At 32.0% G+C, this 23,250-nt stretch overlaps 4 protein-coding genes across 6 annotated transcripts in view; 3 read left to right on the forward strand and 1 right to left on the reverse strand.

Moving 5' to 3' along the window:
• Positions 1-6: 6 nt before the first annotated feature.
• LOC143205198 (glycerol-3-phosphate acyltransferase 3) lies at positions 7-7,094 on the forward strand. The gene is made up of 9 exons (XM_076418333.1): positions 7-341; positions 964-1,085; positions 1,142-1,217; positions 4,310-4,561; positions 4,616-4,852; positions 4,914-5,029; positions 5,084-5,236; positions 5,292-5,489; positions 6,775-7,094. Exons 1-9 carry the CDS (start codon positions 195-197, stop codon positions 6,860-6,862), a joined length of 1,389 nt encoding a protein of 462 aa, XP_076274448.1. The 5' UTR covers positions 7-194; the 3' UTR covers positions 6,863-7,094.
• Positions 7,095-8,996: 1,902 nt separating this feature from the next.
• LOC143205211 (uncharacterized) lies at positions 8,997-11,993 on the forward strand. The gene is made up of 4 exons (XM_076418360.1): positions 8,997-9,136; positions 11,141-11,402; positions 11,463-11,692; positions 11,857-11,993. Exons 2-4 carry the CDS (start codon positions 11,147-11,149, stop codon positions 11,923-11,925), a joined length of 555 nt encoding a protein of 184 aa, XP_076274475.1. The 5' UTR covers positions 8,997-9,136; positions 11,141-11,146; the 3' UTR covers positions 11,926-11,993.
• Positions 11,994-14,594: 2,601 nt separating this feature from the next.
• Positions 14,595-23,250, reverse strand: part of SPoCk (Secretory Pathway Calcium atpase) — a 46,285-nt gene continuing 37,629 nt past the window's right edge. For all 3 annotated transcript variants that reach the window (XM_076418299.1, XM_076418298.1, XM_076418300.1), the window contains exons 6-18: positions 21,361-21,598; positions 21,203-21,301; positions 20,955-21,148; positions 19,684-19,808; positions 19,484-19,629; positions 19,328-19,426; positions 19,122-19,274; positions 18,589-18,748; positions 18,377-18,532; positions 17,873-18,014; positions 17,620-17,811; positions 16,296-16,533; positions 14,595-16,236 (exon numbers count right to left, since the gene is read on the reverse strand). In XM_076418299.1, coding sequence (XP_076274414.1) covers positions 16,115-16,236; positions 16,296-16,533; positions 17,620-17,811; positions 17,873-18,014; positions 18,377-18,532; positions 18,589-18,748; positions 19,122-19,274; positions 19,328-19,426; positions 19,484-19,629; positions 19,684-19,808; positions 20,955-21,148; positions 21,203-21,301; positions 21,361-21,598 — 2,064 coding nt within the window. In that variant the 3' untranslated portion in view covers positions 14,595-16,114. The remainder of the gene's footprint in view (positions 16,237-16,295; positions 16,534-17,619; positions 17,812-17,872; positions 18,015-18,376; positions 18,533-18,588; positions 18,749-19,121; positions 19,275-19,327; positions 19,427-19,483; positions 19,630-19,683; positions 19,809-20,954; positions 21,149-21,202; positions 21,302-21,360; positions 21,599-23,250) is intronic.
• LOC143204956 (uncharacterized) lies at positions 21,658-22,604 on the forward strand. Its single transcript, XM_076417910.1, has 3 exons — positions 21,658-22,086; positions 22,151-22,291; positions 22,356-22,604. The coding sequence occupies exons 2-3, from the start codon at positions 22,151-22,153 to the stop codon at positions 22,602-22,604; spliced, it is 390 nt and encodes a 129-aa protein (XP_076274025.1). The 5' UTR covers positions 21,658-22,086.

A 23,250-nucleotide genomic window follows, 5' to 3' on the forward strand; every position in this document is an offset into this window, starting at 1 on the left:
AAATTTAGTCACAAGATTTTAATTATTACAGTTAGATCTGCAAAAATAATATTTAAATAACTTCATTATAAAAAGTGTGCATTGTTATATTTAAAAATATATAATTCAGGGGATATTGATAGTTTAATCAAATTTCCCACGTGCCTGATAAAAATCTGTAGAAATATTATCAAAACAGTCAGTAAGTAGTTGCCATGGTAATAAGCAGTGTCGTAGAGTGCATAGGGGTAGTGTTAACCCTATGGATAGGACTCTTAATATTAATTATTATTGTTGCCTGTTTTGGCAAGTCTCTAGGAATCAAGGAACTCTATGTTCAGTTGATGTTAAAAGTGTTTGAGGTACGTATACGATTTAATAATGTTCTGAAATATATTGAAACAAAATAAGGCGTAATGTTAGAGTCACTCAATTATTTAAATATATATTTAAATTTATTACAACCAATAAATAATATCATCACAAGTGTTTAACAAAAATGCAATTTTAAATTAAGATAAGTCCGTCTTGATAAAATTCAACCTTTAAATATTAACTTTAAAGTAAAAATATTAGCGTTTTTTCGCGATAAGCAAAAAAAATTAAAAACATTCTGACTAATCCCAATAAATCTAAACATTTTTAAATTACATCTCCCTTGCCTTGGAACTTAAAATGTTCGGTTGGAATAAACATTTTTATTAGCACACAGTTTATTGGGTTCAGCGCGTTAGAATCACGCTAGCCTTCACTAATATTTTTCAGAAATTTCAGTTTTCGCATAGTCACATTAATTTCTTACTAAAAATGCTTAGTAATACTTGAAAATTCCCATAAGGGTATTGTTACTTTTGACCGTTTATCAAAATAAATTGAATAATGAGAAAAATTATGTGTCGTTAATATTGTGATGTTATTGCTTATATAGTCTGATCTATGGTTTTATTTAATATAATTTCGGAAATGGTATCGTTTTAAATTCAGTTTGGAAGGTCGAATATTGAGGAAGCCCAAAGAGAAAAAAGACTATCATTAACAGAATCGGAGGATGAAGGATATGCTGAAGAAAATGTAAACGAGAATGAAGGAAAGAACAATCTAATAAGGTAATAAGGCAGTATTTAATATATTATTGATCTGTATAAATGAAATGCTTTTGTAGTAGGGACAATGCGTCAATATTGCTTCCAGAACTAACATCGACAAATAAAGACAAGCAAGATGACAAAGAACAAAATGTAAGTATTTTCATTCTAATATTCTGTCACTCGTTCATATTTAGGCGCAGCGCTAATTTTAAAAGATAATAAGAAATCACCGTCAAGTATTTATATTTTAGAAAGATTAAAATTCGTGAAATTATTGAACTGTAAATATTTTTGATCAAGCCACTAAAGTAGCTGTTGAAAATGAAATGTCTAATCTTGTATCAGTCTAGTTCATAGAATAATTATCGATATTATATAACAACAAATAATATAAGTTTGGGAAAAAGTTTTTCTTTAAATAAAATTCAGCTAGCTGGTATTTTTCGGGAATGTAGGATATATAGTACTTTCAAAGTTATTTTGTACATACGTCATCTAAATTTGTGACGTCAAAAGGTCGCAATATTGCCGCATCAACTCTGAGTTTTACTTCAGTTGGACTTTGATATTCAATAAAATTCTAATCTAAATAAAATAATTGAACAAAAATGGTATCAAATACAATTTATTTTAATATTATAGTACATACTAAAAACTAAAGTTAATTACACAGCCACAATAGTTTATAGGTTAGAGTTATAACCTCTTATCACTATTGCTTTCAAGAATTTTGCATACTTCTGACAACCGGACGACTTTGACAGACTAATTTGTTTACTTGTTTGAACTAATCCAACAGCATTATGCCTCTTTTTGGCTAAAATAAAATGAGAAGAGAAATCGTCTGATTCTGAAACGAATTTACAAATTGCGGCAGGCAATACATTAAACATCTTGATGACGTATGTACAAAAAAACTTTGACCAATGACGTCGAACGTATTGTTAAACTGTAAAAATATTGCCACTTTATAGGAAGGTAAAATTCGTTTTAAACTCGAAGCGGATTTTTCGTTCTCATTTTACTGGTTAAAGTCTCCCAGTTAAAAAAAAACAGAATCAATCTAACCCTACCTATAATATTCGAAATGCGTTGGTATTGGTCCACCCTGTTGCTAAATGTCTACGACATTCTTCAAAACATCAGTAAAAATAATTAGATATTATAAATCGGCAAACGTAAACCAAAAGTCCAATTTGATGCCGTAACACTGCGATGTTCTGACGTCATAAATTTTAATAACGTGCATTGGCTCAATTTAACCTAAAAAGGTCCTCTTAAATTAAAGTTAAAATATTTGTAAAATGGTATAAAGTTTTTTTATACAAATTCCATTTTCTGTATTATATTAAAATTAATAAGAAGAACTTTTTATAAAAACATTTAATTTTGAAGTAGTTTTATTATAGGATAGAAAAAATGTAACATTTATATCACTACATAGTATAAAACAAAGTCGCCTTTTCTGTCCCTATATCCCTATGTGCGCTTAAATCTTTAAAACTACGCAATGGATTTTGATGCGGTTTTTTTCAATAGATAGAGTGATTCAAGAGGAAGGTTTATATGTATAATACATGCATAATATACTAAGGCAACATTGCTAATTTTAGAGGTTTCTAACGTGATGTCGTAAATTAACCTATTTTTTTAGGCTTATTTTGCAATTAGCACAAACGCTGCCTAACCCTACGAGTTAGATCAAATTAATGTACTACAGTATTGTACACCATAAAAAGGTCTACAAAAAAGTCCGCGATGGTATATGTTTATCTTTTAGGGATAACCCACATTAACCATTTTTATTGTTTACTTTTTACGTGAGAAAATGGCTTATTTACGAAGCTATTTTAAGCAATACGGCATTAATCCTTATCGAATTAAGTACCTTAAATACAGTGTGCAATTAATATAGATCAATATGGTTCCTTACAGCATGTAAATTAAACAAATATTTTCGGAGATATTACAAATTTAAAATTTGCGTTTAAAAATGTGTAATGTAATAAAAATTGTATGAATTTAGATATTCCAAAGATAGCAGGAAATCTTCATAGTAAGTATAGGGGAAGAGGAATTGTTTTACTCCAAATTTAATGCGTGCAGGCCAAGGGCAGTAATGAATGAACCAAAAATACTGGATCGATTTTAATCATGTTTTCATTGAGTGACATAGGCATATATATTTTATGCCCGTGCAAAGTCGCAGCGGGCCGCTATGTTTTTATATACAACGTTCATATTTTTTCTGTAGTGTATTTAATTTAGTATCAGCATTGCACCCGTGCGAAGCCGGGGCGGATCGCTAGTTGTTATATATAAATGCCAAAGCCAAAGTTGCATTGTAGCTCTTAAAATTGCCGCATTCAGCTGCTCGAATTCTAAATCTGGATCGTCTGGAATCAAAATAACATTTTCCTTTACAAATTATTACAACATTCGCCAGATTTATCTCCCACCGACTTCAGACTGTTCTCATATTTCAAAATATTCACGTTTTAAAGCGTATATCCAGAGTATATCTCTCTACTATCGCTTAACACACGGAATCTATTAATTGAAAAATCACTGCAACGTGTGTATTGAAGCCCAAAACAAATTATGTCATGTTTCTCTTATCAATCGATAAAACTTATTGAACGGTTTAGTGTGTGTATACAGCTATCAAAACATATTGGTTAATTCTAATTGATTTATATTTCTAACAGCCAGCAATATTTCGTTAAAGCTTCCCTTAATTTATAAAAAAAATAAGATTTTACAACCTGCTATCTATAACTATGTCACAAACGACAATTTAAGATAACGTAATTTATGAATATGGTTGGGATTTTGATAATATTTTTTTAAACTAAAATTGATAGGATGATATATGAGGATGTTTTGCTAAATTGCTCTCCAATTATTTGAAAATATTTACAAAAGCGCCAAACAAAAGATATAAGTAGCAGGTGTACAAATAAGTTGCAGACTGCAAATGTAGAACCCGGGAAATTAGAAAATCTTTATAAATTAATATTAATATGTTTAAGATTAAATTACTTTGCAAGAAAACTTTTATATTCACATCTTACAAAATCCTTAAACATCTCCATAGAAAACATGGAATAAAATATATTGCTTCAATTTCTTTCAATTTTCGCCTGATCTTAACGTTACAAGAAAACCCTCAAAATTTATTTGTACACCCAACATCAAACGTAAAACACATAGAATACATTAATGTTGACATCTACTTTCAGGAAGTAATAAACTTTAACATCGGAACCTGGCTCAAGGTTTTTGATTACTCAAAAACCGGCATAGAAGCCATCATAGAGGATCAAGTCACCTCCCGTTTCCAAGCCGAGGAGCTGAAGAACTGGAACTTGCTCACCAGGACTCAGTCACAGTACGAGTTCATCTCTTGGAAGCTCACCTTCCTCTGGATAGCCGGGTTTTTCTTCCGGTATTGCTTCCTGTTCCCTTTAAGACTTTCCATTTTTACTATCGGAGTGAGTATTCGTAATATCGGGCGATATTAAAAATAACAATCGTCATGCTTGCAGTTTACGTGGCTGTTGATCAGCACTACACTAATTGGTAAATTACCAGATAATAAGTTCAAACGGTGGTTGAACTTTCACATTTACGTGATAACGTTTAGGATTTTAACACGCTCTCTAACAGCAGTGATTAAAATCCATAATAAACAATGGCGACCGCCAGGTGGTACTATATGCGTAGCAAATCACACCAGCCCGATAGATTGTATAATGTTATCCACAGATAACTGTTATTCATTGGTAAATACATTTACCACTATTTTAAGTTAGTTGAATATGCTCAATTATATGTTATCGACAGATTGGACAAAGACAGGGAGGCATTCTTGGCATCCTCCAGAGAGCATTAAACAGGGCTTCTCCCCATGTCTGGTTTGAGCGGTCAGAAGCAAAAGACCGTCACTTGGTACTAGAGAGGTATTATGATCCTTCGTTCATGATAGACTTATTACTCTAATGAGTCATTTTTAGGCTGAAGAATCATACCGCAAACCCTAATAATCCACCAATGCTCATCTTTCCAGAAGGTACCTGCATCAACAACACATCAGTGATGCAATTTAAGAAAGGCAGCTTTGAGGTGGGTTGTCCAATACATCCTGTAGCTATCAAGTACGATCCCAGGTAAAGACCAAGAAGTTTTCTTAAAATACAATCGAAAGACATATTTTTTTTTAAGGTTCGGTGATGCCTTCTGGAACAGTAGCAAATATGGCATGGGACAATATATTATTATGATGATGACCAGTTGGGCGTTGGTCTGTGAGATTTGGTATCTTCCCCCCACTTTGCAGGAGAAAGGGGAAACATCCATAGAGTATGCCAATCGAGTGAAACATATCATAGCCAAACAAGGAGGCCTTGTAGACTTAGTCTGGTATGTGGTAAAAGGATAATTAATAGTTAATTTTAATTATATTAATGAGTACAACATAACAGGAAACGAAACTATTGAAATACAGGCTCTTATCTGTTATATAAATGCTATAAAATATATAAACGTTATAAAATTCTATAAAAAATAAATTTTCATATGTGATTCTAACATAATTGAACAAAGAATGTTCTTTATATTTATAGGGTTTATTAAGGAATTGCTTACATAAAAAAATGATAAAATCAAATCTAATTTAAAGATATCAATTTAACTATGTCAAAAAATACGATTCGTCGGTTTATTTACACGCTTATATAACAGATTGAAATTTGAAGCAACAAAATGAGTAGAAAGTTGTAAATTAACATTACAAAAATAGTATATTAAGTAAAGGAACATAAAATATTATTATGTGCGTGTGGTACTTCCCTGAAATTGGAATCCTTGTATTATGTTGCTATAATGAAACTCTACATCTATACTGGTCCATTTAGAATTACCATTGATAAAATAATTTCATTTAAACCTGTTAAAATACCGAAACAGAAGTTAATAAAGCTGTCACTACACTTTTCATCAATATACAAATAATATACAATATACGACATACTAAACAACACAAATATTTTAAAAGTTAAACACATTTTCAAAATTTGACGTTTTATTAATTTTCACTACATATTAGCGCCTCTGGTGGACGGAGTTTCGAAGCTCAAACTTTCTGTGCTCTCCCTTGAATAAACGAAAATGCGAGACTTTCTCCTTTAGTATTTTATTTTTATTTTATTAACGGTAAATCTGTTTTTTAGAGGGGAGCATAATTTATGTAATCTGTAATTTTTTACGCAAAATTTGGAGTCACATTATATTAATAGATTAATCTTGGTCATATTGCCCGTTATTATTTCGAGAGATTATCTAAGTCAAGTAGACTTTGAAATATCCCTATATTAATATGTAAAAATACATCTAATAAAATAGAAAATTGTTTGTTGATTAATTTAAGTGTATCCACGAACATTTATAATCTGCATGTTGGTTATCTATGACCTAACATTATTTAGAAAATGGAGCAATTAACCTATTGATAGCAAAATTAACTAAGTAATAATTAGCAATAACAATTGCAATGTACTTAGTACTTAGTCCTTGATCTCACATCGCTAAACAATCAACGAGGATAGCAACATAAACAATAATTATACCATAAATACACTCGATATCTATATATAAACAAAATTGGATATCGTATTAGAACTGTACTCATGTATACATTGTAATTTAGGGATGGACAATTAAAAAGAACCAAACCGAAAAAGGAATGGAAAGAGAGGCAACAGGAACAGTTTAGTAAACTATGGAAAGCTGAATAACTAGTTAATTATTCTAAACGCCTTCATCGTTGCACTTTAAAATAATCCTGTCGATTTTTGGATTACAGCCGAGCTCATGATTCATTCTAATGGGTCACATTGAGATGTTTATATTGTGTGCGTGGTATTCAAATTAGCATCATGTACTGACTGTGTAATATTTCAGTGCTGAGAATCAACAAGTGCTTTTATGTCTTTGTAATATATTTTAAATATACCTGTGTTCATATAATTGGTTTTAATTTCATTGTCATTAAAAATATTCAGATATTATCTTAATGTACGATACATGTCAATATTAAATATAAATATATGAAGTTTTTTATGTTTAAAAAAATTATTGATTATTTGTTACCTTACTGTCCTGATTTAACATCTATATATGTAACTTTTTAACACTTAATCAGTTGGTTTAAAGTATCTTATTTAATATGAATGAAGATAATTGGCATTACATTTCATAAATTAATTAACGTTAGATGACTTCGGCCAGGTGTGAGAAAAAAGATGAGTAGGCGGTAGAAGCTCTGACTTAGGATCCGTTCAATTACTAATATGTATAAAGGAATTTCCAATGGATTAACGAACGCGAAGATTTAATTGAAACTAATTCAGAAAATCTTTAAATACAAAATCATTAGACGTTTGGAAGTTAAAACTTGTAAAATTTGATCTGTCAATAAGATAACCTTCAAATATTAACTATTTGGACAAGAGTCTGGCGTGCGCACTAAAATTTAATTTTGCCACGTTGCCAGTTCTTGTAATTTACATGTGTATTTCAAGAATGTAATATATGCAGATTGAACATATTTTCTTGGATTCAAAAATTAACCTGAAATATCCCTTTACATTTAATTTCAATTTCTTATAAGGAATTGACTCAAACTTGCAAAATTAAAATAAGTAATAGAATACTCAACTGGATGAAATTTCCTCAAATGCTTGTTTAGTGGTCTGACATTATAAAAACTAATAACAAAATAAAATATAAAACATGTAAATTGAGTGAATAAAAATAATATCGATAGTCTAGTTCTCAGAATCCCGGCGCGCGCACAAGGGTTTGAGTTTGCAACGTTGCCAGTTGTTGAAAATTATACGTATATTTGAAGAATAAATAAAATAAATTATCTTGAATTCACTAGTTAACCTAATATCATAGAACATTATATTTCTGTTGGCACCCAAGTTAAAATGGTTTCGGCCCCTATGATATAAAAAATGTAATATGGAGAACCTTTTATGAACATCTTTGAATTTAAAATAATTTTGAAAGGAAAGAAGAGAAAACAAAACAATATGTAATCATTTATCAATACATAAACACTACAATAACAAGCCAAATACTTAACTTTGGTTTGCTAGTCAATCCACAGCTTTAAAATTGAAGTTTGGCTTACTTAAAGATACAAAACATAAAAGTGACGCTACAAGTGTTGTAGCAAAATTAATTTGAAATAAATGAGATAAAACATACAGGATGTGTGTTATTATATAAGCTACAATATTAGTTTTTTGATACCTGCCCTAGTTATTTCTTAGGTATTTTCTAGTGCCGCGCAAGATATATTATTGAATAATTTTAAAGATAAATGGATGTTTGTATTTTACAAGTTATAATTTACAAGAACTACAACTTCGGTTTGTTATTGTAATGATTATATATTGATAAATAATTACATATTATTTTACTTTCCCTTTTTTCTTTTCAAAGCTATTTTAAAATGAAGACAAAAAATAAAATAAATGGTTCTTCATTAGCTGAACAATATTCATGTTATTCTCCTTTTAACATTTTATATCAGTCACATTTAGGTTATGGGTAAGTGGTGTTTGATTATCTTTTGATTTGCTAGTCATAATGTAATAAAATCAAATACTTGTCGGTTAACTAGTTTCCGTATAGTTATAATATAAACGTGTGTGTATTTTTAAAACGGAATTCTTACTAGGTTCTTTATTACTCTACCGAAACCACAGCCATTAAGAAAACTAATCATAATGTGGTTTTTAATGGCACAGTTAATTAGTAAAATAGCACCATTAGATAAAACAAATAGTTGAAGAGTTATAATAGAGTGTATGGGGACTGATACGTTGTTTATCTCATTTTCATGCAAGACCGGTTTGTCTGATGACCGGTATCGAGCTGATTGTCGAGGATTGCTTTGTTTTTCACGGCCGAAGTTTCCTATATTACCCAGATAGAGGCGGCTCTGGTACCTAGTGTCCAAGAAGCAGTGGTGGTGTCAAGATCGAGGATTTCAAACGGTAAGTTAAATCGAAACGGCTCACTTTAAGGGTTTTTATACATTCTAAGTTGATAGAACAACGAAAGAAATTACCAGAAATAAAAATTATTTTACTTATCATTAATAAATAAGTTTGTAGTCGAAATAATTTTGATTTATTTTATTTTAACTAGAATTACGAGGTAATACAAAAGACCTTGGTTTAAAAAGCACAAAAATTAAATTTTTTTCTCTATGGAAAATGCTATATAGTCCTTCCAATAATACAGACAGTGCACGTCATTACAATGCAACGTTGCCGCGCCAAATGTAAGTTTTAGTTTATTTTGACTTTGGCAACAAAATAGTGATGTAAATAAAATAATGAAACGAAAAGAATTTTATAAAATATAATTTATTTTAACATTATAGTACTTCTAATGCGTATTTATTGAAAGACTTAAACCACGGTTAATTAAATAACGACAATATTTTATAAATTAGAGTTATTTCATAATATATTTTCATTGACGTATGAGGGGGTGTCGACCAGTAACAACACAAATCGTATTTTATTGGCTAATTTGGTTATGTTCTTTTTTATTAATGTCCTAGAACGTCAACAATATGTCCGTGGGCAATAAGTATTATTATATGATTTCAGTTATGTAATATAATGTAGAAGATCACTTCAGTAAGTGATTTTGGACACGTAATATGGGGCATCGATTACACACAACACATTATTCTGGAACCTCTGGAGGATATCTATGTTAGATTTACTAGTAGTACCCCACAGTTCAATACCATAGGTCCAAATCGGTCTAAGTATTGACTTATACAGCAAAACCTTGTTATCTAATGATAATTTAGAGTTACGTCCTATCAGCCAGTAGATTTGATTTAGTTTAACCACAAGCTGTTCTTCTACAAAGGGTGAATATCATATGGGTAGATTTTGTCTCATTTGCTTTAATACGCCACCTTTTCAACCATAATTCGATTTTGTTAAGATGAAGTTTGAGGTTTCTTGGGACTGATATAGGATACTCGTGTGATGATAAAACCGCTGTATCGTCAGTATATGTTGCAAAAGTAGTGTTTCTTGAGATCGGTAGGTTAGCTGTATACAATAGATATAACAATGGGCCAAGAACACTGCCTTGCGGAACAACCAAATATATTGGGTATAGATGAGTGTATTCGTCTCCCTGTTTGACAATAAAATGTCTGTCTGTGAGGTACGATTTCAGCAGTTGAATGTGCGTATGGGGGAAAAGCTTTTTCAATTTAACATGCAGTCCAGTGTGTCAGACCTTGTCGAAGGCCTAAGAAATGTCGAGAAATGCAGCGGAGCAATCTTTTCTATCGTTTAAGTTTTTGTTAATTTGGTTGAGTAATCTATATATTTGTTCTATTGTTCCATGTTTATTACGGAAGCCAAATTGATAGTCTGAAGCATGATTCAGCTTTGGACGTTTTGGTGTCAATAGTTTTTGTAACAGAAAAGTCTATGTTATCGGGAAGTTTATTTCTATCTGAGGGCCAATATGTTTTGCCTCACCAGTAGATATATGCTGTAAGTTATGTGCCTTCATTGCTTTGACCAATTCTCTACCTTTTGCTATCAATGAATCTATTACCCATTATTGCAAACCGTGGTATTGTTCTGCCTTGTTGTTGTGTTTAGGTGGACAATAGATAGCACTCATTGTTAATGGCCCGTTGGTTACATGTTCTAACGCATCAGACTTCATTCTGTCTCGTTTTAACTAGAGTAGTACTAACTAGTAAAATGAGGAACGAAAATGCTCCGAGTTCGAAAGGGATTTTATGTTTTTATAAACTGAATTTGGCAATTAATTTGACAGTGTTGATGACGCGCATTGGCTGTTTAATTGGAAGGACCATATTTATATTTTTTTGGAAATAATATTTAATTCAATTAAATTTATTCTATTATTAGTATTTGTCATATTAAGTTCACACTGTCTACCAGTTATATGTAATGTCAAAATTTAAATGTCACCGATAATATTTTTAGATAAACATGTTGCCCTTTTTGCTGTTGACCCTTGTAACTTTCGTCCTTTCTGGAAATCCCGAAAACTATGAAAACGCTAGTTCGATTTACGATTTCACCGCTCAAGACATCAAGGGTCAAGACGTACCCTTAGAAAAATACAAAGGACATGTTTTGTTGATAGTTAATGTCGCGTCGTTCTGCGATTTAACTCAGAGAAATTACGAGCAACTGAATAAACTGTACGAGGAGTACGCAGACAGCAAAGGCTTGAGAATATTAGGTAATTATTCTGAAAAATTTGGTGAGTTTGAAAGACGTTATCAAGGATGATTTTTGTTAGCGTTCCCGTCAAATCAATTCAAACAACAAGAACCAGGCACCAACGAGGAAATCGCCGAATTCGCCGCGAAACACGGCGCTAAATTCGACTTGTTTTCCAAGATCGACGTTAACGGAGATAACGCCCATCCTGTTTACAAATATCTGAAACACAAGCAGCCAGGTACCAACGAAAAAGACAGTTCAATCGAATGGAATTTCACCAAATTCATTGTGGACAAAAACGGACAGGTGGGTTTTTAAAAAATAATACAGGAAAATTAATAGGAATCCGATCTTGGTGTAACGATCATGAATGCATAATGAGTTCGTTGACCGTTAGCTGTTTATAAAAACAAGTTCGACCTTGTCTTGATATGGAACAATATTATTTCATTCTTATTGTTGTTTTTCAGGTCGTGGAAAGATATCCTCCCCAGAAAGACCCCTTGGATCTGGTATCATCGTTAGAAAAATATTTTTAAATATTATTAATTTAGATGTAGTGTTTAATTAATTGTTTTATTGAAGATAATTATAACTTAATAAATTATCATTTTTTTTATTGTTCTCGTTCCTTCATAGAAAAGGTTAGAAAAAAGTTATTTCGGTTCAAAAAAAATCTCCAAGCCGATCACTTTTTACCACTTTTCTTGGAGAAGTATAATTGCTAAAAAAAAATTAATGACTTTTTTATGTACAAGAGTCTAGTTCTAGAGAATCCCGGCATGCGCATAAGGATTTGAATTTGCAACGTTGCCAGTTGTTATAAACATAATACATTATCTTGAACTCACAGATTAACCTAATATTTCTGTTTATATTTTTATACTTATATTTTCCTAATTACGATATATATTTAATTTTAAAATATTTTCGAAAGGAAAAAAAGAGGAAATAAAGCAATATGTAATTATTTATCAATATATAAACATTACGATAACAAAACAAAGGAATAGTTCTTGTAAATTATTCGTATACCTGAAGAGTATGAATATATTCTGGAATTTACAAATTAACCTAAAATCTCACTCGAAACTCAAGTTTACTATCTATTATTTACGTTTATATATTATGTCTAAGTTATTTAACCTTTTATAAACATATACAATTCTAAAAGTACAAAAGAAAATAAAAGAAAGTGTAAGGTAAAAAATATAATTTGTTTGTCAATATCTAAAAACACAAAAATCCATTTATCTTTCAATTACTCAATAATATCTCTGCTATCTCTGCTTCTTTAACTCATTTACCCATTCTTCAACACTTGTAGTGTCATTTTTATGTTTTGTACCTGTGAAATTCAATTGATTTGCTTGCCGAATATTATATAAACCTTTATCAGCCAATAAGTCTACTGTTTTCAAATTACCACTGCTTAAATTGGTTCGGGTTTCCTCCAAAATAGCATCTATTGGAATTTTAACAGCTATTTTGGCTGCAATATGTTTTTATCTTATTTTAATAACTCTCACCTCTCACTCTTTGATAGACTGTTATGAGTTCCTGATTGATTACGCTCAAATTTAGAAGTAGTAATGTTTTTACCAAAATAGGAACCCCCAACCTTAAAAAGTTTCAAGCGATTCAAACTTCAATGTTTTTTGTTCTATTTTAATTTTGATGAGATATACTAACATACAGGACCGAGGATCGAGCCCCTTGGAGGATTTAACTCAATTCATCTGACCAATGATTCATAATACCGTAATCAAATTAGGAGATTTAAAATGACATATTCCCTTGATGTTCGATGGAATTTAGATAACAACATTTCCAGGTATTGAAATTCAGCTTCAATAATTTAAGTGCAATTTTCGTACATTTGTTCCATCAGAAAAAATTCTATACCGTACATAGAACATCAACATCAATGATGTCTTGGATGCAACGGTCAGTATTCGTCCTTAAGATATGTCCTCATTGGGTAACATATTACAGCAGCTGCTTGTTTCAACATAAAACTGTACATTTCTTGTGATATTGAAGAAACATATAATGATTTTAAACTATATTGCAGTGGGGATTTGATGACTTGAAGAAAATCACAAATTTTCTCATCAAAAAGATTACAGGCAGCATTACCATTCCCCAGTTATCATATAGATTCTAATATATACATCATTTCACATTATTAAACTCAGTCATTTTTATGATGTGAGAAAAAACTGTTTTTGCATTAACATTAATTAGGTCTTGCATTCAAAAATTAGTTTTACTAAATCCACTGATGTAAATAGTTATCACTCTAATCTGTTATCCACCATCTCTTACCGATATACTGCTAATCGAGGATTGTCAGTCATACTTTAAAATAATGTGTTGCTACTTTGTATTTGTACGAAAACACTTTATCTCCATTTTTTATTATATTTATAAATTTTAATTTGACAAAAAACGAATTATTTATTACCGATCTTAAGTATTAAATATATAGTCTATTCAAAGTTTAATTGTATGTAAATTCATTTTAGAATCAGACAATATTTTCCTTCTCATTTTATTCTAGTTAAAAAGAGACACAATGCTGCCTCTGTCTCATTAGTTCGAACACGTAAACGAATGAGCCTGTCAAAGTCGTCCAGTTGTCAGACGTGTGCAAAATTCTTGAAAATAATAGTGGTAAAAGGCTATAACCCTAACTTATAAACTATTGTAGCTGTATAATTAACTGTAGTTTTTAGATGTACTATAATGTTAATATAAATTATATTTGATAACATTTTTGTTCAATTATTTTATATAGATTAGAAATTTGTTGTATTTCAAAGCCAAACTGAACTAAAATTCAGAGTTGATGCGGCAACATTGCGACGTTTTAACGTCACAAATTTCGATGACGCATATACAAAAAAACTTTGAATATACTATTTATGATATTTAGCTTCGTACCTTTAATAGAACGTAAATATTTTTAAAAAATGGCATATTTGAAGAGCAATAGTAATTATTTTATTAAATGAAGTTATTTTCCTTTACATTAATATTTTGTTGTCAGACTTCAAATAAAGGAAAACTTAAATTTCGCGCGGCAACGTTGCATTATACATTTTGATGACGTGCATTGGCTGTTTTATTGGAAGGACTAGAGTTTATAAAACCCAGAAAAAATAGAAGTATAAAGGTAATTAAAACACGATAATAAAAAATCCAGTTAGAAGAAACTAATTTTTATTACAAAGTCAATATCAAACAGTTGGGGTGTGTGTGATACGGATACAGAAATAAAATCGACCATATGGGGTGATCACGTCTCCTATGATGTACCTTAAAATTATAATACAATTATGTTCACCTAAATAATAATATGTTCAACGCCACCAATACCATCCGATAAAGGGTTATAACAACAAATCTTATATATAGTAAGTATGTCTGTAACAGTACACTATTTGAACGTGGTTTCCTCATTGCACTGAATAGTATCACCCCATATGTATCGGTGTGGTGCAAGACTGAAACGGCGGGAATACATGAAATCCAGAGGGCGTTGAAAGCATACCTCCCTCTTCCGAATAAAAATTACCTTGATGCGGTGGCAAAAGCTATCACAGAGAGAAGCTCACGAATACGTTCAATAACAACCATTTTTATTGATTTATAAATTCGTATTCTACCGTATTGAACGGTGAAACTAAATTAAGTTTCCACGTAAAATACTTAAATATATATCATATGTATATAGTAATAGTAATCAAAATTATTATTATTTTTCTTATTTATTAGTAAACAAAGCCACAAATTTATACGAGATAATCATCTCTCGATCTACAAATTCTTGTTATCGGTTTACACTTATATTGCCTAAAGTTAAGGCTGTTCTCGAATAATGATATGATTATTTTTGAGGGGGAGGGTGAAACGAACAAGAACGGGAAAAATGACGAATGTACAACAAAGAAACTTACGATAATGTAACAGCCATGATTGGGTGATCTTAATCTAAACTCTAAAATCCTAATTACAAAAAAAACTTAAAATAACTGAGCATTGATAAATAAATAACAACGGATATACAAAGAAACATATACATATATATTTATAAATATATGTTTGAACGTCGAACTGTATATATTTCGAGTATCTAAAAATATAACCAATAATATAAACGTTAAATTATCCTTGGTTTCGATAAGTACTAGTGGAAACACAATTTTCGAAAAAAAACATCTTTCTCTATACAAAACAAAGTGACACTCCTAGCTACCTAATTATATTTGCCGAATAATAAAAAAAATTAAATATAGAAATAACAATTTAATAAATTAAATAAATACTAATAAACAGTTGTTAAAATATTTAAAATATGTTTAACACTTTTATTTGAATGTTTAAATAGAAAAAGAATGTTTAAATGCCCTAAAAAAGAATCGGTACTTAAATTTACTAAAGACGAACCTGTATCTGTGTTAAATGTGAGTCAGCCACCCTTGATGGGAAGTAGTAATAAGTCGCTCGAATAAAAACGCAAATGTTACTCGTACGGTAACCTGATAAATAACAAAAAAAAGTCCCAAACAAAAATAACGGTACTTTAATCACCATGCGATAAAAGAAACAGTTTTATTTTAAAATGTAGGTTGCTTCTTGTTTAGCTTATATCCGTAAAATAAAGGTAACGCAAGTCATTCAACAATATCTGGTTTTGAAGCCCGTCTTAGGCCGTTTACACTGTCATACGTATTCCAGGGGCGACTTTTTTCCCCTGCATTTTTGCTCTAAAAACTGTTCGATCAGCTTCTTGATTTCGGAAAATATCCAGACTGTGGAGGTGAGTCCGGTTAAAAATGCGATATCTGCGTGAGAAAATTTAATGGGAATAGAATGATTTTTAAATGATGAGTCAATTTCTTACCCCAGGCGGTGAGTGCTTCTGTCTGAAAGATGCCCTGAAGAGGAGGTACGTAAACTACAAGTAATTGTCCGAGTACTGATAGTCCCACGGCCACCAGGAAAAAGGTGTTCGAAAATAAACCGATCTGGAACACGCTCTTCGTCTGTGATCGGTACGATAACGCATTCCACATGTCGAAGAAGACAAAACAAGTAAAGGTCATCGTAGTATCCCTGGCGGTAACGCCGTTTTCTGTCATCTGAAAAAAAATCGTTAACGTTAGGTTCACGTCAAAAGTTAATACAGTCACAGAGAAATAAAGATTTAACTTTACAGGAAATTCTGGGGAAATGTTTCGTTATCTAGATTTCGCTGCTATTAACTTATTACTTGTTTTAGTCGTATAATTTTAGTCGTCTAAAGCCGCGACGAGAAAGTTATTAGTTCATTAGTATATATAAGTCGGTGGTACAATAATTAAAGTGAATCTCGATCTAGGAAGTGTTGTGTAACCGCATGCACAGATAATAAAGAAGTGCAGAATCGTTTACCTTGGAAGAAGTATTTGGGTGTCTTTAAAAAATGGTTGATAATTTTAAAAATCCCAAACTGACTGGATTAATTATCAAAGAAACGTATGGTTACAGCGTGTTTTTCGTTGAAAGTTAGGGTAAGTTTATTCATATTAACAATCATTCAAATATTTATTTTTTAATTTTACAAAATAATCCCCTTTCGAAAGAAGCTATGCAAACGGCTATATATTTTTATTCTTGGATCAAAATAAAAAAATAATAGCTACTGAATGCAAACCTTTTAAGAGAGGGTTAACCGAAGTTCAATACACTAGGAATTTTGGTGCAAAGCAATTCAGAGCTTAATATTTTTTGCCCGAGTAAGAACAAATGTGTTAAAGCACTATCAATTAAAAATTAAGGTTTAAGGCTACGTAACCGAGATAGTTTGGTATTTTTTTGGATCATTATAGCTCATGGATTCAGGAATATACATCCCTCGGCTAGTATGTTTGGGAAATCATTTAAAGCGCTCATCATAAGTTAATTCATCTCACTCGTTTTTAGGAAATGGTGAAGAGGATGAAAATGAGGGCTCTTTAGATAATTTACATTTCATGCTAATGGGGAATGTATAGTTTAAATCCTTCAATAAATATGCATTAAATGTACTATAATAAATTATATTTTATAATGTTATTTCTTTAACTTGACTGGAAAAAATTGAGAGATTGTTGGCATACACACCGTCTCAGATTTTTGTCCTGACAATTCGTTTCAGTGAAGGTGTTAAAGATACAGATATATATAAAGCTAATGATTTATCTTACCTCCTTGTTAAATACCCACAGTGTGCCGGCTACAATAAAAATTGCCGATAAAAGAACATTCACGATGAGTTTCTTTGTTATCATCGGTTCCTTAGTATCTCTCGACTTCTGTTTCACCACATCATCGGTGACCGGTTCCACACCCAAACTCTGAGCTGGTGGACCATCCATTATGATATTAATCCACAGAATCTATAGAGAACATATATTACTCTTTATTATACGATAAGGAAGAAATAATTCGTCGTCTTACCTGCATAGCATTCAGGGGATTGGGAATGTCCATAATGGTGGCCAGGGCTACTAAAGCCAAGGCAGCTATAGACGTCGATAATTGAAAACCAACAAAATTTCGAATATTGTGGAATATACTTTTTCCTTCTTCTATTGCCGCTCTAAAGATGATGTATGATAATAAATGATTTATGTAACTATATTCTTGGAAGAAACAGCCAATCCACATCATCAACGACGTCGAACGTATTGCCAAATTCATTTTATAAAAACGTAAAATCCCTTTTATACTCTAAGCATTTTTCTTTCTCAAGTCCTTCAATAAATATGCATTAGATGTACTATAATGTTGAAATAAATTATGTTTTATAATGTTATTTTTGTTTCATTATTTTATTTACATTATTATTTTGTTGTCAGAGTAAAAATAAACGAAAACTGATATTTGGTACGGCAACGTTGCATTATAAATTTTAATGACGTGATTGGCTGTTTTACTGGATGGATTATATATCTGACTTACATAATTGTATAGAAATCATCGTCTACTAATATCATATCGGCAGCTTCTTTACATACATCAGTACCGTTCTTTCCCATAGCAATACCGATATCTGCCTTCTTCAACGCTACACCATCGTTCACTCCATCACCCGTCATTCCTACTATATAACCAGATCTGTAAGAAACGAAATGATTATAAGAAAATATAAAATATAGATTTTATTAAAATACCTTTGAAGAGATTTCACTATGGATAATTTGTTCTTCGGCGACACCCTATAAAAGACAGTCGCAGCAGGCACTGCAGCGTCTAATTCGGTTTCACTAAAACTGTCCAGTTGTTCTCCGGATAAAACATTGGCCGGGAGTGTTTGAAGACCGATGGATTGAGCTGAATATAACCGTCAAGACATATTTATTCTCATAATCTGTTACAAATATTTTTATATAGTAGCAGTGAACTTATGTCATCAAGATGTATAATGTATTGCCAATTGCAATTTGTAAATTCGTTTTAATATCAGACAATATTTTCCTTCTCATTTTATTCCATTTAGGAGTAAGGATATGCAGCTGTTTCAGGCAGCTTATAATTCATCACTTGTGACAGATATAGGTATTTCAAAATGTTATTATATATCGAAGCTAAAATAAACTAAAATGTCAACGTTAAATGTGGCAACATTGCACCGTTTTGACGTCATAAATTGAGATGACGTGAGTTCACTAATACATTGGATAGACTATATGTATTAATATATTACCTATGGCCACTGCTGTATCCATAGCATCTCCTGTTACCATCTTTACTTGAACTCCCGATTCAGTCAATAGGTTAATAGCTTCCCTTACCATAGGTCTCGGTGGATCGCAAATACCCACAATCCCCATATAAACCAACTCATTTAATGTATTTCCTGTAAAGAAATAAATATCAGGCACGAAAAAAAAAACACCAACTCGTTCTAACCTTTAGCCAAAGCGATGACTCTCAAGCCCTTCTTCGCGATTTCATGGCACTCTGCTTGGAATTCGGATTTTTTGTTGTCGGTCATCGTCTGTACAGTTCCTGAAAATAACACAAAATCAACATAACGTCTCAATGACCTTCAAGAGTTGATAATACCATTGACGCTATATTCAGTGCATTTTGGTAAAATCTTCTCCAGAGCTCCTTTGGCGAAAAATATCTCCTGTTTGTCCGAGTCATACTTCGATACGCACTGTACCGCCATCATTTTTTGTTCCGACGAAAACGGGTACTCTTGGAGTCTGACGAAAAATCAATTATGAGGTGTTTTATTAAGACTTGAAAAATATATCTACCTAACATATCGATCGGATACATTGTACATTCCGTGTTTCATAGCGGCGGCTAGAAGAGCTCCCTCAGTTGGTTGTCCCATGAGAACCTCGTTATTGATTACTGCATTGTTAGCTACGGCTCCCACCTAACCAAGAAATATCTAAAATAAGTTCTCGTTGTTTTTGTAAGGATGTATGCTTTACTTTGAATAAATCGCGAAAAGCATGTCATCTAAATTATTAACTGTATGGTCAGCTATTACCTTTTCAGAGTGAACTGTTGCAAAAAAAACAGTGTTAAAGTACTAGTTATTAGCTATTTAATATCTTGTATCTTGATAACAATGGAAACGTTGCTTAACCATTAAACCAATATCTGGTCTATGGGTAGAGCGGTATCAGGTGCATTTCATTCCATTTCTGCTTATTTTCAAATAAAATGTGCATTGACTTATATATATTCTATAGTCTGTTCAAAATAATAGTGAACTCACGTCATCACGATGTCAAATGTGTTGCCTACTGCAATTTATTATTCGTTTTAAGATCAAACAATATTGTCTAATATGTTCGAACACGTAACCAAATCAGCCGATCAAATTTGACTGGATGCAAAATTTTTACACATTAGTGATAATAATTACAGATTATAAACCGGCAAACGTTGTTTTGGCGTTTTGAACGAGATAATGTTAAAATACATTAAACATTATAACATAATTTTTGTTTAATTATTTTATTTAGATTAGAACAAACAAAACAATATTATGTTTGAACACTGCAACGTTTTGACGTCATAAATTTAGATGACGTGAGTTCACTGTTTTATTGAACGGGCTATAGGTATCAATTGCGTTTGTCATTTCACATCTTGTCTTATCTTGCTAAAGAACTATTTAAATAACTTCAGGTTTCGTTATATGTTTCAAAGGATATTTTTATGTTTTTCAAAGTCCATTATTGGATTTATATATACATCTATTTTTTCCCAATCTTCAATAATTGAATTAAACGTATGTACAAATAGGGATGAACAGCCCACGGTACTCTTCTACTGAGAGCATTCTCTAATATCAACGTTAGTACTGAAGCTCCTAGTATCTGCATATTTTTATCCATTAAAGCTTATGTGTTGTTATTTTAAAGAATACTGCGTGCAGTGATATTTTCGGCAGATATTCCTTTTTTAACACAACACGCGACATGTTTGACACAATAAAAAACACACTTTTAGACCCCATATTTTTTTATACATTAACAATTTTCTAATAAAAGTATCGTCATTTATTTACCTCCAGCAAACTAGCTACACTGTCCCTGGCTTTATCTGGATAATCACATTTATGGAGCAACACTTGACCGTGGTCGTTGTAACCCGCGCCTGTGAGCTCCGCTATGTAACCATCAGAAGTAACCAGAACTGTCGCCGTCATTTCATTCCTTGTAATAGTTCCAGTTTTGTCACTACAAATAACATTGACGCACCCTATAATACCACAAATATTAGATCTTCAGATACCTATGTAGGAAAAGAAATTACCAAGAGTCTCGACCGTGGGTAGTTTTTTCACTATCGCCTTCCTCTTAGCCATTCGCATCACTCCCAGCGCCAGAGTAACAGTCACAACGATAGGTAAACCTGATTACCAATAACACAAACTATTATCAAGTATTAGTGATCGGTGTTAAACAACAAACCTTCGGGTATAGCGGCTACGGCTAGACTCACACCGATCTGGAACATTTCTAGAAGTACCTTGCCCTGCCACCAACCTATCAGCATGATGACGGCTATGATGCCGAAAGAATAGAAGGATAGCTGGGCCCCAAGCGAATCCATCGATTTTTGTAACGGCGTTTTCGGTGCTTTTTCTTCTAGCATCATTTTGAAAACCGATCCGAATTCACTGTTTGTACCCGTACTAACAACTATACCCTGAATTTATTTAGATTAAGTTAGGAATAGTCCTTGATAATATATATTAGTTGAGTGAAAAAATAATCAACGTTTTCTGAATTATGTTTTTTTTTATCAGTTGGTTGTAATGATTTCGACCTTTAAAAAAAGCACCTGCCAAAATTGTCTTGCTTTATTATCATGACATCATCTCTATGTCCAGATGAAACCACTCCCTTTGCTCTTTATGTACACTGTATATGTATTCACTAAAAGCCAAGATAGTTGTACAAGAAGTGGATGAACGAATATCAGGCTCACAAAACCCTTCTTTAATTTTAGTTTCTAATTAATGAGATCATGATAACATCATCTCCATGTCCAGATGAAATCACCCCCTTTGCTCTTTACATATATTACATATGTATTCAGGAAAAGCCAAGATGGTTGAGCAGGAAGTGGATTTCCGAATACCAGCCCCAAAATAATTTTTTCAAAAAAACAAGCACCATCTTGCACCAGCCAAGGTAAGCTTTTACAAAATTGTTTCATTAAACCCAACTGTACAATTAACATTATCTCCATGTCCAGATGAAACCACCCCCTTGCTCTTTACATATATTACATATGTATTCAGGAAAAGCCAAGATGGTTGAGCAAGATGTGGACTTCCGAATACCAGCACCAAAATCATTTTTTCAAAAAAACAAGCACCATCTTGCACCAGCCAAGGTAAGCTTTTACAAAATTGTTTCATTAAACCCAACTGTACAATTAACATTATCTCCATGTCCAGATGAAACCACCCCCTTGCTCTTTACATATATTACATATGTATTCAGGAAAAGCCAAGATGGTTGAGCAAGATGTGGACTTCCGAATACCAGTCATTTTTTCAAAAAAACAAGCACCATCTTTAAGCTTTTACAAAATTGTTTCATTAAACCCAACTGTACAATTAACATTATCTCCATGTCCAGATGAAACCACCCCCTTGCTCTTTACATATATTACATATGTATTCAGGAAAAGCCAAGATGGTTGAGCAAGATGTGGACTTCCGAATACCAGCACCAAAATCATTTTTTCAAAAAAACAAGCACCATCTTTAAGCTTTTACAAAATTGTTTCATTAAACCCAACTGTACAATTAACATTATCTCCATGTCCAGATGAAACCACCCCCTTGCTCTTTACATATATTACATATGTATTCAGGAAAAGCCAAGATGGTTGAGCAAGATGTGGACTTCCGAATACCAGCACCAAAATCATTTTTTCAAAAAAACAAGCACCATCTTTAAGCTTTTACAAAATTGTTTCATTCAACCCAACTGTACAATTAACATTATCTCCATGTCCAGATGAAACCACCCCCTTGCTCTTTACATATATTACATATGTATTCAGGAAAAGCCAAGATGGTTGAGCAAGATGTGGACTTCCGAATACCAGTCTCAAAAAAACAAGCACCATCTTTAAGCTTTTACAAAATTGTTTCATTAAACCCAACTGTACAATTAACATTATCTCCATGTCCAGATGAAACCACCCCCTTTGCTCTTTACATATATTACATATGTATTCAGGAAAAGCCAAGATGGTTGAGCAAGATGTGGATTTCCGAATACCAGCCCCAAAATCATTTTTTCAAAAAAACAAGCACCATCTTGCACCAGCCAAGGTAAGCT

This window comes from Rhynchophorus ferrugineus, unplaced genomic scaffold (assembly GCF_030347505.1).
Source record: "Rhynchophorus ferrugineus isolate W39M unplaced genomic scaffold, kcgeb_rfMv2 rfM11, whole genome shotgun sequence".
In the NCBI taxonomy this organism is placed as follows: domain Eukaryota; kingdom Metazoa; phylum Arthropoda; class Insecta; order Coleoptera; family Curculionidae; genus Rhynchophorus; species Rhynchophorus ferrugineus.